Source organism: Corapipo altera, unplaced genomic scaffold (assembly GCF_003945725.1).
Source record: "Corapipo altera isolate COAL_440 unplaced genomic scaffold, ASM394572v1 0, whole genome shotgun sequence".
Taxonomy (NCBI): Eukaryota; Metazoa; Chordata; class Aves; order Passeriformes; family Pipridae; genus Corapipo; species Corapipo altera.
In genome coordinates this window covers 3,731,204-3,746,146 of record NW_020884872.1, presented here as the reverse complement: position 1 = coordinate 3,746,146, position 14,943 = coordinate 3,731,204, and the positions used below count along the sequence as shown (strand labels likewise).

The 14,943-nt window shown below is 43.8% G+C and overlaps 1 protein-coding gene across 1 annotated transcript in view; it reads right to left on the bottom strand.

Annotated features, from left to right (window-relative positions):
- BACE2 (beta-secretase 2) overlaps positions 1-14,943 on the bottom strand; it is a 52,287-nt gene that overhangs the window by 26,737 nt on the left and 10,607 nt on the right. Inside the window, exon 3 of the mRNA XM_027638450.1 lies at positions 781-869. Coding sequence (XP_027494251.1) covers positions 781-869 — 89 coding nt within the window. The remainder of the gene's footprint in view (positions 1-780; positions 870-14,943) is intronic.

Genomic DNA, 14,943 nt, shown 5'->3' with positions numbered 1-14,943 from the left:
TAATGAGGTAATGGGAATGGTGATACTCTCCAGCCTCCCAGCCTTCCAAGTATTTTCATCCATATGCTTCAGCTAAAGATAGACACTGTGTTTTGGAGAAGTTTACCTGAAATAATTGAACCTAGAGAAGGGCAGAAAGGAAGGAAGAAAAGAGGGAGAGTGATTCAGACAGACAAAGCTGTGCTTGGCTGTGATTAATGTCAGCTCATGCTAAACACAGTAAATTTAGTGCATAACAAGCACCAAAACCAACAGAGTTGTATTTTATAAATAACAAGATTCATCAGGGTCTGTGTAGATCATTAACTGATTGAGGCCCTTGAGCCAAAATAAACAATAAATTAGGTTTTGACTAACTAATTTTGCTTTTGGAAGTGATGTCAAGTAAGCAGATACAATTAATTTAATTAATTTAACTTAATTAATTTTTGTTTTCGAACAAAGGCAAAGTATATTTAAACTTTTAATTCCTTCCAAGACTATTCAGAGAAGAAATTGGCTGGAATTGGTGTGATTCTCTGCAGATGATTTTTACCCTGTAGTCTTCTTCCTTTTTCTCCAGCTCTAAGCAGTGCTGTGTTCAGAGCTCAGCTGTGCTGAAATCACTGGGACTGCTCATGGTGTCAGGCAGGACTTTGCACCAGGCAAGGCCAAAATTCCCATTCAGGCAACTAACATCCCACTCTCACGGGAGCCCCATAAACTTCCTTTTCATCCTCTCTTGCATGGAGGAATCAGAATCTAAAAGACACCCCAACCCAGCACAGAACAGGTACTTACAGCTCAGCATCAAAGTAGGAGGTGACATCAGGATCAGGCACACCTGCCACTGCAAAATTACTGCTCCCAGTGTCAACCAGAATATTTAACTGCCAAAACAAAAAAAAAAAGAAATTAAAAAAAAAGGAGAGGTGATTTGCATATCCAATTAAACAAACAAACAAAAAACCCATTACTGTTTCTGTCTAAACTACTTTCAGCTTAAAGGATCATGATGAACATTGCCCTGAAAAATAGATTTAGAGTCACTTTTGTGGAGAAAGATAATGTTGCTGCAGGCCCTTCAAAACAGCTGATCATGCTGAAGTGCTTTAAAATAGTTATGCTCCTGGAAGGGGGGAAACTTGCCAAGCCCATATTCGCACAGCAGATGAATTCCTGATCATCTCAGATTTCTTTTTTGGCCCAACCCATGCGTCTCAAAAACTTGGCTCATCTGGGACACAAGCTGAATTATGTACTGCTCAAAGCACTGTTTGCCTTAGAGCTTATGAGATTTCTAAGTAGGGACTGAGTGAAGGTCTAGGACAGAAATAAGGAGAAGCACGAAGGTGCCTCATGGTTTGGAAAACATAGGGAACGATGCCCAGTTTGTCCTCAGCAGCAACAACCTCCCACAGCCTTCACCACCTTTACACAGGAGGATGGTGGATTTATAAACACCGTGAAAAACGGTGATTGAAAGGTGGCCTAAGAGTGGGCCACTTGTTGGTTAATCAGGAGGGTGATTTAGGGCTAAAATCGCCTCACAAAACCACAGGGACAAAACGAGGTGCCTCCTTTCCCCATTTGGCTCAGGTAAGCAGGCTGGTTCACCACAGCTTGTGCTAATACAAAGCTGAAGGAAACAGCAGCCAGGCGCAGGATTGCTTCTTTCAGTGAAACCAAGAAACTACATTAGATGTAGTGTTGTTAGATGATAATTTAAGTCAGTCAGTCAGAGACTGTACTGCTACTGAAAGCAACAGTCACACTTTTCCCCTGCTCTTGGCTGGGTGCTTCCCAGGGTTTCTTGGCATATCCATGAGACTGTGATGCAAATCAGAGCAGATTCCTCACCTAAGATACAAAAAAAAAAAAAAAAGGCAATCTGCCATATCAGGCAGCTACTCAAAAAGAGGTGGCTGGAGCAGATACTAGAACTGGAGCAGATACCAGAAGAAGGTGATTGCCCCTTTTGGTGACAGTGTGGTCTCAGATTGGCTAAAAACAATTGTGAAATGACACCCTAGGCAGCAGGGAACACCTGCTCCCCAGAAAAATATTAAGGAATTAAGAATTTTCCTACAGGAGGGAGTGAGACGTGAAGACTTGGCAGCCCGTGATATAAAGACAGCTCGAATCAGCCTCTTTGTCAGCCCTCAGCACTCCTCAAAAAGTGAGGCAGCTTGGGATCTAGCATGGAAAGGGGATGTGGGAAGGGCAAGAGAGAACCATCAGGGAAACAAGCTTAGTGTTGACAAAAGAAGTGGAGAAACACAGCTGAGCTCAGAAATGAGAGTAAAGACAAAGGAGGATAAAGCATTTGGAGAAGATATGCTGAATCTTTCTTTATTAAGCCTAAGACTGAGCACAGACAACAAAGTGTGAGTCAGCGTTCAAAAACATCTTTGGTTTGCTCATGGAGTGGGAGGGAGGAGATGGTTCCCCTTGTTTTACCTACTTAATATAGTATGGAACTGAGGAGCTCTGAAATTAAAACATGAACACAAAACCAACTAGTAAGTTGTGGGAATCCCTTTTAAACTTCATTCACACTCTGTCATTGGTATTCCCAGTCCTAATCATGAAGAAATTTTAAGACTAAAAAGAAACCAACCTACAATCTCAGTCAGGTGCCTCACTGCAGCCCAGATTTTAGATTAAGCAAAGACAATACATTAAAATTTATTTTGCAACCCCACAAGTTAGACAAAGAGATTTCAAAACAAAAGGACATCTACAAGTTAACCTGGCTCCAGAAGCTGAGGCTTTAAAAGAAAATTAGAACCTCTGAGGCATGGCTTGTAAAAAAACCCCAAAGTTTGCTACATACTTCATTTTGATGATATCAAAAACCTAGCATTTGTTAAACTACCTAACAAAGTACAAACTATTCATTTCACCCCTCCCGCCTTCTCCGGGATAGAAATAATATTAAAAATAAATAACAAAGAGCAGCTACAATGTGTGCATCCATCAGGACCGACAAAATTTGCCTCAAAGGGGTGCTGCAGGGCTTAAATTAATTAGGCTTCCTGAGGCAGTCTGTGATGCTTGAGTAATGGGCATTATACATCAACTGTATAAATACATGTAGGTGTTGCTCCAGCCTCAGGAATATGCATGGCACCACACACGGAGGAGGACTTGGGGAAAAAAAAAATCCCCAACAAAATATGACACATATGAAAGATATTTTACCCCCACACCTTAAATACAATGTTATCACCACAGAATTCACATATCACTGGAAGAAAAGGGCAAATTTACAACCCACAGTACAGGGCGAGTCAACATTTCCAAAAGAAAATAGATATCTCCCACGAAAAAAAAAAAGAAAAAAGGGAAAACACAAAGCTGGCTAACCATGCAAGTGCCAGCCCACTCGGACACAGCAGCACTCACATGACAGATCCCTATTGAGCCTGACATTCCCTATCCGCATGTTTGTGCTTAATGAGATGCAGGCGGCCAGGGCAGACACTGATTTATTGTAGTCCTCACAATAGTGCCAGTGATTAGCAGCTCATTTTGGGGTGGGTATAACTTACTGAGTTCTCTTTCTCTCCCGGCTACCCTTCGGGTCCGCATTTCCTTCAGTGCCTTCACATCTCATTAAGAGCCACTTTCATGTTGTCACCACTGGAGCCTTCTTTATTCCGTGGTGCTGCTGGGGGAGCTTCAGGCGAGCTCTGGGGAGTCACAAGGTGGCCACTGAAGGAGCCACGGCCCAGGGCTGCCCATCCTGCCTCATCTCGATCAAAGATCCACAGCAGCCCTGCTGAGAAGGTCTTGGGGCTGTTGGTGTGTGAGAGGCTGGATGTGAGCTGGCTCTGGTAACCCAGAACACCCCCCCCCGCCGTGCCCTGGGCTGCATCACAAGCAGCGTGGGCAGCAGATGAGGGAGTGATTCTGCTCTCTGCCCCACTCTGGTGAGACCCCACCTGCAGAGCTGCCTCCAGCTCTGGGGAATAGCACAACAAGGACACGGAGCTGTTGGAGCGAGTCCAGAGGAGGTACCAAGATGATCAGAGGGATGGAACAGCTCTGCTGGGAGGAAAGGCTGGGAGAGTTGGGATTGTTCAGTCCGGAGAAGAGAAAACTTCAGGGTAACCCAACTGCAGCCTTCCAGTACCTGAAGGGAGTTGAGCAGAAAGATGGAAGGACACTATTTACAAGGTCCTGTAGTGACAGCACAAGGGGGAATGGCTTCAAACTGAAATAGAGTGGCTTTAGATTAGATATTAGAAAAAATTCTTTCTTGTGAAGGTGGTGAGACAATGGCACAGGTTGCCCAGAGAAGCTGTGGATGCCCCATCCCTGGAAATGTTCAAAGCCAAGCTAGATATGGGTCTGAGCAACCTGGTCTAGTGGAAGGTGTCCCTGCCCATGGCAGCAGGGGTGGAACAAGATGATCCTTTCCAACCCAAACTACTCCATGATTCTATGATCTTCAGAGGGCAGCCCTGCCCTCTACCAAAAGATGAAGCCAAACACACCGTGTGCTCACTCCCCAGCCACTGCCCTTCTCTGCCCAGCTTACTAATGAAAACAGAAATCCACGGCACCTCCACCTGATTCCCTGAGCAATCTGCTGCGACAGCTGGAGAGTGGCCAAACATCTCTGTGCCTTTACCTTTCTCCCACAGGGATACAAGACCCTGATGCTGAGGCAGAACCAGCAGTGGTGGTATCACCCTCTCCAGCTGCCCCGGAGATGGTGACTCGGAGCTCTCACAGGCAGGCGGGTTTATTTCGGCCATCAGTGAATCACTTCCTGTCACTCAGAGCTCATTATTTAGTGATCTCCCCGTTTTGTCAAAGACTGTCAGACAAAGCCAGGTTTTGCAAAGGCCAAGACACAGCTATGAACAAGGCTATGAAGGAAAAACTGCACAAGGTCTGCTGACCGATCACATGCCCAGCCTTAAAACCAACGAAACCCTACTTTCCTTTTGCTTTCAGAGGCACAGAAGCAAAGCCTTGTTGTTTTTGCTTTGATTTTATTTATTTATTTATTTTATTTTTGTGGCTTCCAAGTTCAATTTCAGACCCACAAAGAGCAAATGCAATAGGCTGTTTTTTCCCCCTGAAGGTCACCTTTACCACATCCATGGGACATAAAACCTGCACCTAGTAAAGCACCTGGAGATTATTCTGCTGGATGCATTTCCTATGTGGAAACAGTGTTGTTATTATTAATAGGAGGTTCATAAAGATCCCTGTTATAGAGTAAGCTAGACAGGAACATCCACCTCTGCCATGACAAACTTACAGACAGAATCTGACACTCCATCTATATGCCATTAAGTTGTGGTTATAAAAAGAAACAAACCCAAACCTGTTTACTGAAAGTCACAAACATTGAAAGTAGAAGTCTCTTCGGTCATGCATTTTACATTTTTTTCTACTCTGAAGGGGTAGGAACACTAAAAAAAACCACCCAGTTGTAATGATTTTTTTCAGCTGGAAATCAAACACACTGTCAATACTTCAAGGATCCCTCAAACTTGCCAGTGCTTGATTCAGCCCCAACATCAAATAGCACCTTCTGTATGCTTATCCCACTTCCATAATTTAACTTGCCACTATGTCTTTAATATTTTTAAGCCTTCCGTTGCTGAGTGTTGTGTTTTGATATCAGAAAACAAAAAGTAATTGTCTATTCACATGTCATCTTTACTTCATTCAGCCAAGCTTTGGCCGTCTGTGTTCAGGCACCTGCCCTATCTGATAGAGCAGGTGATGTCAATGTGACGACATCAACGCCAGCCTAGGCATTATGTATGCATCATTTAACTGCAATTTGCTGTTATCCACCATGCATCCAGAAAGTGATTTCCTTCACATTTTCAAGGAAAAGTGATAAAACGTAGTAAACTTTCCATTTTTGTCGCACAGAGGTTGCTCCCATCCCTCAGCAGAAAAACCTCGCCCCCGTTCTGAAACACACCCTGCTCAACTGCACAGAAGTTTCGCTTCCCTGTTTTACTTTAAGGTTGGGAGTTTTTGCTAACTTTCAGAAAAAATATACAAAGCAAATCCCACAGGTTACAAGGGCAAAATGCATTTCTTCGAAGCAGCTCTCTGCATGTTTTAGCATACACAGCCTTTTCCAGGTGTGGAATCCTAGGGCTTGCATGAAACCCTGTCCCACTGCAGCTTTTGATGTGACTCCTTGGGCAACCCACCCTGACGGTCTTCATTAAAAGACCAGCCCATGGAAAAATCCACCATAGTTTTTTTTTTCCAGCTTAATGGGTCTGATCCTTTTAGGTCAAGTAATAAACTTTCACCACTGGACAGACTACAGTCTGTACAACTACTTGAAAGGAGGTTGTAGTGAGGTGGGTCTTAATCTCCTTTCCCAGGTAACAAGTGACAGGATGAGAGGAAATAGCCTCAAGTTGCACCAGGGAAGGTTTAGATTGGATATTAGGAAAAAAATTTTCTTGGAAAGTGCTGAAAAGCATTGAACCAGACTGCCTGGGGAAGAGGTGGAGTCACCATCCAAGGAAGTGTTTAAAACACATGTGGATATGGCACTTGAGGACATGGTTTGGTGGTGAACACGGTGGCGGTGCTGGGTTGAGGGTTGGACTTGATGATCTTACAAGTTTTTTCCAACCTTAACATTTCTATGATTCTATGAAGAAACCAGATTGCAAAAATATATTTGGCTCTTCATCCCTACTTCAGCTGAAGCATAGAGGGTGGGGGAAAAAAAAAAGCAGTAAGATTTGCACAGAGAGGGCCATAAATACAATAATCAATCTCATTTAGCCTTACATTTACTCTGGGGTTCAGTCAAAACCTTAATAACAGACAACTGATAGTTTCCACTGCATAAGGCAGCAGAGCAAAGCAGCTGACTCTGTAAGCATTCATAGAATCACTGAATGGCTCAAATACTCATTCCAGCCCCCCTGCCATGGGCAGGGACACCTTCCACTAGCCCAGGTTGCTCCAAGCCCCGTCCAACCTGGCCTTGGACACTTCCAGGGATCCAGGGGCAGCCACAGCTTCTCTGGGCAACCTGGGCCAGGGCCTCACCACCCTCATAGTAAAGAATTTCTTCCTAATATCTAATCTAAACCTACTCTTTTATAATGACATCTCTTTTCATGATGAAAATGATAAGCCATCACGCCTTCCCTGGGATTTTAACTTGACCCAAGGGCACTCCTTTCTTTTCCCTTCTCTCCCATCCCCGGTAAAGAAAGAGATGGTTCCACACCAGTAACATTCATCTGCCATTCAAAATCTTGTCTTGCTGTGCTTTCATGATTTCTCCCAAAGTACACACTTAAAATAGGGTTTATAATCCTACTCTGCTTCATGGAGATTGCCACACAGTGAACTATCACAAAGTAAAAAAGTTTTTATCCCCATGTAGAGACCAGTAATAGGAAGCACCACATCACCTGCTCATGAGCTGTTGTCACACATCACAATGTACTGGCTTAGTAGAGTCCACCCCATCTAACCCCTGAGCTTGTACCATCTCTTAACTCACTCTCTTTCTTATTTTGTCCCACACATAATAAACCCTCCAGAAAATAATCTGCTAGACAGTGCTTAAAAAAAGGTGCAAAGCAGCACTGTGTTTCTTGTTAGGGATTAGCAGCTAGAAATCATTTGGGTAACAGCCCTTCTTTTTCAAGCTGGTTAATAGATAGGAAAATTAGTTTCCAATTTAAACGCCGCCTCATTTAACACAACGATTCCTAATTACATTATCAGCCCATCTGGCAAGAATTGCTTACAACCATCACACAGAAAAGAAAACAGTAGAAACTATATGCTGTGTTTGCCATAGTTATTACGTGTTATTATTGGCACTGACTGTCAGTCAGGTTATTTCAGCAATTTGTTTCTACAAATTAGTAATGTTACAACATACAGAGGCTTTTTAAGCACTGCATGATTTTTTCCCCTGTGTTACTTGGAATTAACATTTACAGCCTAGTTTCTATTAAAAAAAAATCAGAAAGCTAGGCTTTAATATAGATTCTTCATCTGCTCTTCTTATGATGCAGAAATAAAACCACTTTAAAACATGAGTTAGAAGAATCTTTGGAACTTTTCTAGATGTAGAGGTCTGCAAAGTCAGACATAAACTTAAAAAGCCTCCACAGTGATGCATTTCTGCTTGCAGAATAATATGCATTTTGCTGAAAAGGTAAGCCTGAAAAGAAAAAGAAAGCAAAGCTTGTTGGACTAGGGGCAGGGATGGGACTCTCCCATTTTTCCCTGCTTGTAAGCAGTCCCTGGACCAGAGCAGCCCAGTAGCACTTCACAGAATGGTTGAGGTTGAAGACACCTCTGGAGGTCATCTGGTCCAGCCCCAAATGCTCAAGCAGGCTCAGATAGAGCAGGATGCCCAGGACCACATCCAGACAGCTTCTGAAAGTCTCCAAGGATGGAAACTCCACCACCTCCCTGTGGGCAACCTGTGCCAGTGCTTAGTCACCCTCACAGTAAAAATGTGTTTTTCCATATGTTTAGAGGGAACCTCCTGTGTTTTGCAATTTGTGCCCTCTGCCTCTGGTCTTGTCACTGCCACCTCTGAAAAGAGCCTGGCTCTGTTCTCTTCACACCCTCCCTTTAGATGTTTATGTACAGTGATGAGATCCCCCTGAGCCTTCTCTTCTCCAGGCCAAACAGTCCAAGCTTTCCCAGCCTTTCCTCATGCAAGAGGTGCTCCAGTCCCTTAAATGTCTTCATGGTCCTTTCTTTGCTTTCTGTCTTGTACTGGGGAGCCCAGAGTTGGAGAGAGAATTCCAGGTTTGGCCTCACCAATGCCGAGCAGAGGAATCAAGAACACAATCCAGCTCTCTGGTTGAGAACTGCACAGCCACTGGTGGTGGTGGAGGAACACCTCACCCAAAGCCAAATGACTCTCTGCACTTTGATGGTGTCACACTCTACCTTGGAGGAGGAGGAGGAGGAGGAGGAGGAAGAGTGCAGGCCCACATGTTACGCCAAGTCTGGGAGGAGAAGTGTTTCCAGCATTGCCCTGAGTGAGGTCACCTCACCAGAGAAAACAGTCCTATCTGCTCCTACCTCCAAAAAAACCCCTCCCACGGTCATAAGAAGGGTTTAACCACACAGCCAAGATAAGAGAGGCATTGTGAGAAGGAAAAATGAACGGAGATTGATTATTTTCTGATGATGTTTGTTCAGCAGGTGGTGCCCATGTTTTGCTGTCGTCACACTGGAGAGGCAAAGGAAGGCGACTTATTGCAGCATGAAAACGTGGGCAAACCAGAAGGTCAGGTTTATCACAAGGGTAATTCCTGCCCTCACAACAGCAGAAGCTTTTCACAGAAACTGGTGTGTTTGTAGGTTGGAAAACAAGTGGCATGTGGAGGCTCTTCAGGGCAGCACCAGCAGAACAAGCTCACCAGAGAGTTTGGCCCTGCTGTCATTCCCCTCATCCAGTTGCTGTCAGGACCTGGAATTTGACCCCATATCTACAGTACCTTCATATTCACTCCCTCCCTCAACCACCTAAAACACTCAGCCATTCCTGGACATTCTCACTGGGCCCAGCAGAAGACCAAGAGTCTTTCACCCTCAATCCATTCATGATCTGCACTGCCAGACTGGGAGGAACACTTTTCTTTCTCTCTGAAAAGCAATAATCTCTTTCTTGGCCAGAAGATTACAAAGTACTATCTGGATTAGCCAATCTATCCGTGCTTAAGAGCACTGCATGCTTCTGTAGTGGAGATTTGTATAAAAAACACAAATGCTAAAATGACAGATTGCTCAGAAGTATAAACTTGCTAAACTAAATTGTGAGTTGAAATATGAGCATCTGACTCTGGGACTGATGAATAGTCATTTTGAGGAGAAATATTACAGGAAGTGCTTTATATATATTATCATTTTGACAATAAGGGAAGGCTATTATGGTTTAAAGACAAAAAAAAATAGTCAGCCAATCAATCCTGGGGACAAAACAAAATACCTATTCTTCATTTTCACGCTCTCCTTTCTGCCAATGCCTTCGGTTCCCTAAACATTAGCATTCTTTCTGCACATGCTGTCTCATGTGCTATCTTATTTTTCAGGCTGAAATTTATTTGCTGTGTCCAGATTTATCATACAACACATCCATCCTATTCATGCTATATGAACATGCTTTGCTGTTGAACATGAGCTATTACTTGCTTATCTTAGAGCTGTGTGAATCGTAGCAATTTTGTCCCATTACCTTTTCAGAAAAGATTAACCTTTCTTCCTCTTTTTTATTTCCCCCCCCCCAGATACAAGTCCCTCTCCCATATCACACCCTATAGCAGGCAGAAAACTAGGTGTGTGTGAAGCAATCCCCCAGTTCACATAAACCAGCTACAGCTGAAATCATGCCCTGCTCTAGGCACTGAGTTTTAAGGAAAATCTGGACTAGTTAAAGTTCAGTAACAACAATAAGCTAGAGGCCTGGCAAAACCTCACCTGTAAATAACCATTGACAGGCTTGAACTGGTTTGAGAAGCCTGAGGAAAATACTGATAGTCTTTTAACAGACACAGGATTGCCACAGAGACACCCTGAGAGCCAAATCTTTCAGGAAGCAGGGGTTGCATGCGAAGCTAACAGGCACCTTCATCAGCCTCTCCCAGGGCAGCCAGCAATGCACGTTAACCACGAGTGGACTGTTAGTTCTTACCAAGAGCAGTAGTTGCTCAAGGGCTCACGAATTTGAGCGAGGAAACTCTATATATTTGCTATACTTATACTACAGACTTTCTTGAATGGAAAGATTAATGAGTGCCTGGATAAATGTAGGATTAAAAAACCCCCACAAACACACTCTGAAATTCAAGAATGAATGCAGGAGACGTCAGCTATTCCCAGTTAAGTGCACACAAAGCTCTTGTTAAACCCCAAAGCCTGTTTCCACCTGTTAGTAGGTGTAAAGGAATTAAATTCATCAATTTTCTGCTAATTACAGTACAGCACTGACGAGACAGGGAGACTGTGAGCCGAATGCCACTGGGAGCAACTCTAACTGCAAGACTCAGGAGGAATCCCAGTGCCCACGCAGCCTGGGTTTAGAGATAGGCTATGTCTAAGCTCTGGGCTGTGTCCTAAATTAGTAAACACCTCATTCAGAGCTCACCCCGCCCTCCCTAGAGAACACAGTGGCCAGAGGTGTTGGAGAGACAGCTATTAATTCAATAATTCAATAGCTAAAAAGAGCCTCACTCTTGGAGATAACGCTCGTGAACGGCATCACTGATTTCATAGTCACCTTCTCCTTCACCTAAACCCCTTTCTCACTTGGAAACCACAGAGTGTTACTACTGCAAAGCAGACCTGCTGGACACTGTCTGGTAGGATTTTGAGCTCTTTGGAGCAGTGGCCAGTTACATCAGATGGCTACTGGGCACTGCAGGAAGACTTGAGGAGAAAGAGAGTTTCCAGCTCCATGGTAAATAGGACAGTGGGCGAGGTGATAGAAGGGCTGCACACTTGTATTTCACAATCCAGGGGCACAGACACCACCAGGAAGCAAAAAAGGGTTTCACTCTTTCCAGACAGCTCCCTCAACAAGCCTCTGTGCACTTGTACCCTTGTGCTCCACCACAGCCTGTCTCACTTCGTTCCCGAGAAAACCACTGTCAAATTATTTCAGTTGACCTGAAGCGAAACTTTCTCTGCAAGAAAATAAAAAAAGACAATCACCTCACTGAAAAAACAACAAACCATCCACCTCAAGTGTCTGAGGCTAAATGTCTGCTATGGCTATTCTGTTTACCAGCACTACTTAGGGCATGACCCTTTTAAAAAAGCATAATCACGTCAAAGAATTTTAGAGGTTGGGATTTTTTTTTGTAGGGGCAAAAATAAAGGAGAAAGGGACTCACCATGCTAATAAACTGCCTTTCAGAATACAGTATCAAGGAGGGCTTTTTGCTTTATTGTTTTGCCTTTTTTTTTTCCTAAGGAAATGAAATCAGTAAGCCTGCATTAATATATTGTACCCAGTGAATGATTACAGTTAGAAGCTGCATAAAGTTCAGAATTTCAATTTTCCAAGGCTTTTGCTCTGCAAAATTAGCTTCCAATTTATTCTGTCAGGTCATTCTTTTCTTTTCCTCTATTGTTCATTAGACTCAGAGAAGCTGCTGTTGGGGAAAAAAAAAAAAAGGCATTTTTAGCTCTTCTCTACCTACCTTCAGAAGTCCTACACTACAAAAAAAAGTTTGTTTTGAAACTAAATCAACAACCCTCCAACTGCAGTAAGACCAAAACAGTCTTATGAATTTGCAGAGAGCCAAGCCAGACTAAGTAAACCCAAGAAGGCTTGAACTGACTGGTATTTAAACCTTCCTTACCCTGTACAAGCTTCAACACCTGAGTCACTGCCCATGTTTATTCTGCCATTTGGAAATAACAAAATTAATCAAGGGCCACATTTCAAACTTCAATATTGTTTATGAAGCTCATTCCTAATGTTCTTGAGATTAGCCAAGGAGGGATCCCTAGCCCCATGAGCACTGTTATTTTTTTGGACATCTCCCTTTTTGTCAGAGACACCACAGCATCCTTATCCTTCAGCAGCAGGCAGAAACCTTCCAGGAGAGGTTGAGTCTCACTGCTTTATTTCTATCTCCATTAAAGGGTCTCCTTCACATCAAAAATCTGAACTTTAGTCTCCAATTTAAGTAAGACTCTGGCTTTCAAATTGCACTGGAGATGTGAAACCAAGTACCAAAGCTGCTCCTTCAATTTTAAGAAGCTTTTTTTAATATATATTTTTTTTTGAGAGAGAGACCATTTACTAGAGTGTGTAGTGACAGGACAAGGGCGAATGGGTTCAAACTGACAAAGTTTAGATTAGATATTAGGAAAAAATTGTTCCCTGTGAGGGTGGTGAGGCCCTGGCATGGGTTGCCCAGAGAAGTTGTGGGTCCCATCCCTGGAAGTGTCCAAGGCCAGGCTGGACGGGGCTTGGAGCAACCTGGGCTAGTGGAAGGTGTTCCTGCTCATGGCAGAGGGTTGGAATGGGATAATCTTTAAGGTCCCTTCCAACCCAGGCCATTCTATGATTCTATGATTTGAAGGCAGCAAGTAACTTTGGAAAAAGGCTGCATTTCAAAGGCAAGGAGGAAGAAAACAAAGCTTGCAGGACAGCAGTGAGACAGAGCAGAGTTTTCAGAAGGCTGCATGCCAGGTCTGCTCTCTCACCTCTCCTCCCCCCATCAACTCACTCTTGCAGTGACACAACTCTTTTCAGGTTTTTTTTCCCCTCCTCTGTCAAGATGTTGGTTTTGGAGAAGGGTGTGTGTTAGCACAGGCTTTTCAAAGCCTAGGGAGCTGTGAGGAGGAGAGGTGAAGGCAGGACACTCCTGACTCATCAAGTCTATCTGTTCTCCCCAGAACTAGCTCTTCCCCACACAGTGGAGCCACCACTCATTATAACATCCTTCCAGCTTCAGGGAGTCCTCCTTATGTTTTTTTAGTGGTTTTCTTCAAGAAGGACACTGAATGCTCACAGATATTTTCCATCCCTTCCCCTAAAACACGGTAGCAAAACCAAAGTGGATAAGCACCTTTTTACCCTGGGTTTACTTTACCCATACACTGCAACAGTGAGACAACCAACCTTCCCAAAACATGAAAGTCAATGGATGATTACATGGGAACTCCCACCTTGCTGCTTAAGTGAAGTTCATGGCTGTGAAAGCAGCCTCTTACTCCTGGAGGCCAAGAAACTACCACCAATCCCACATTCACAGGCTGAGATCCCTGCATTAGCCGAGATCACGGAGAGGCAAATAAATTAGCACACACCTTGGAAAGCCAGCTGTGAACTCCCTGTACTTCAAGGTATGACCTCTGCAGTAAAAATGCCATAACTTGTTCTTCAGGACTGGATTTGCAGCACTGCCAGATTTTATTTAACACATGAGAGCTGGGATGTGTCAGCTTGGAGAGCTGAAAAGACTGACCCCCATCCCCTAACTCCCTTGAACTACCCGTTCTTCACCTGTCAGAGCAGCTCCCACCCCTCTTCCTCCCTTTATGCCAAGAAAACAGCCACAGTCCCACACTTTCACACACCTACTGGGCTGCTGCTACACGGATGGTAAAGAGACACGACTGGATCTGCTGGTGCAGGCAAAGGGAGGGTGGGAAGAGATCAGGATAAAAACCGAAAGAGGTTCGGCTACGTCAACCACAAGGACTGGAATTTGGTTATTCTGATTGCACTCCCTGCTAGAAAAGCTGTGCTACACCTCTGGGGAAAAGGTGAAGGGCCAGGCAGCTTCCCACTGCTCCGTGGCATCTTCAGAGGCAGCAGGAATGTACACAGGCAGCCCCAGGTCTCAGAGCACAAACAAGGTGACGCAACCGCGGTGGTTTTATTTCCCCAGTAATTAATAAAGGGAATACAACAGACAGAAGGCTTTTGCTCCCCATTGCACCTGACCTATTTAGGATATTACCAAGCAGAATTTGATTGTCATCATGGGTGTTCCCTGGAATTATACAAGGGAGTTCAAAGGCACAAACAGAAAGCAGCATTACATTCCATTAATAGCAGGAAGGACTATTTGATTGGGGATAAAAAGAAAACAAGCTATTAAGCACTGTCAAAATGATGAACCTGATTTATTAAAAATAAGAATCACATTTTTTATTCATATTTATTCTAACATTTCTACTTAAAATTTTGGCAGGACCATTTAAAAGGCAGTTTTGACTCTCAAGTGAAGTAAGATATGATTTTTTAGTTCTCTTTTCTAAAAGCAGCACTGTTCCTCCCCCTGCTATTGGACTCGTTTATTCCTCTCTCTCCTCAAACATTCGTACTTTAGTCTTTACCTTGGCTAATATTGTAGAGGCAGCAGCTCTGGGAAATGAACCAGCTTTGCCCGTGGCTCATACATCAACAGAATTGTTAACCAAGTTCCACTATAAAAATCTTGATTACGCAGGAGA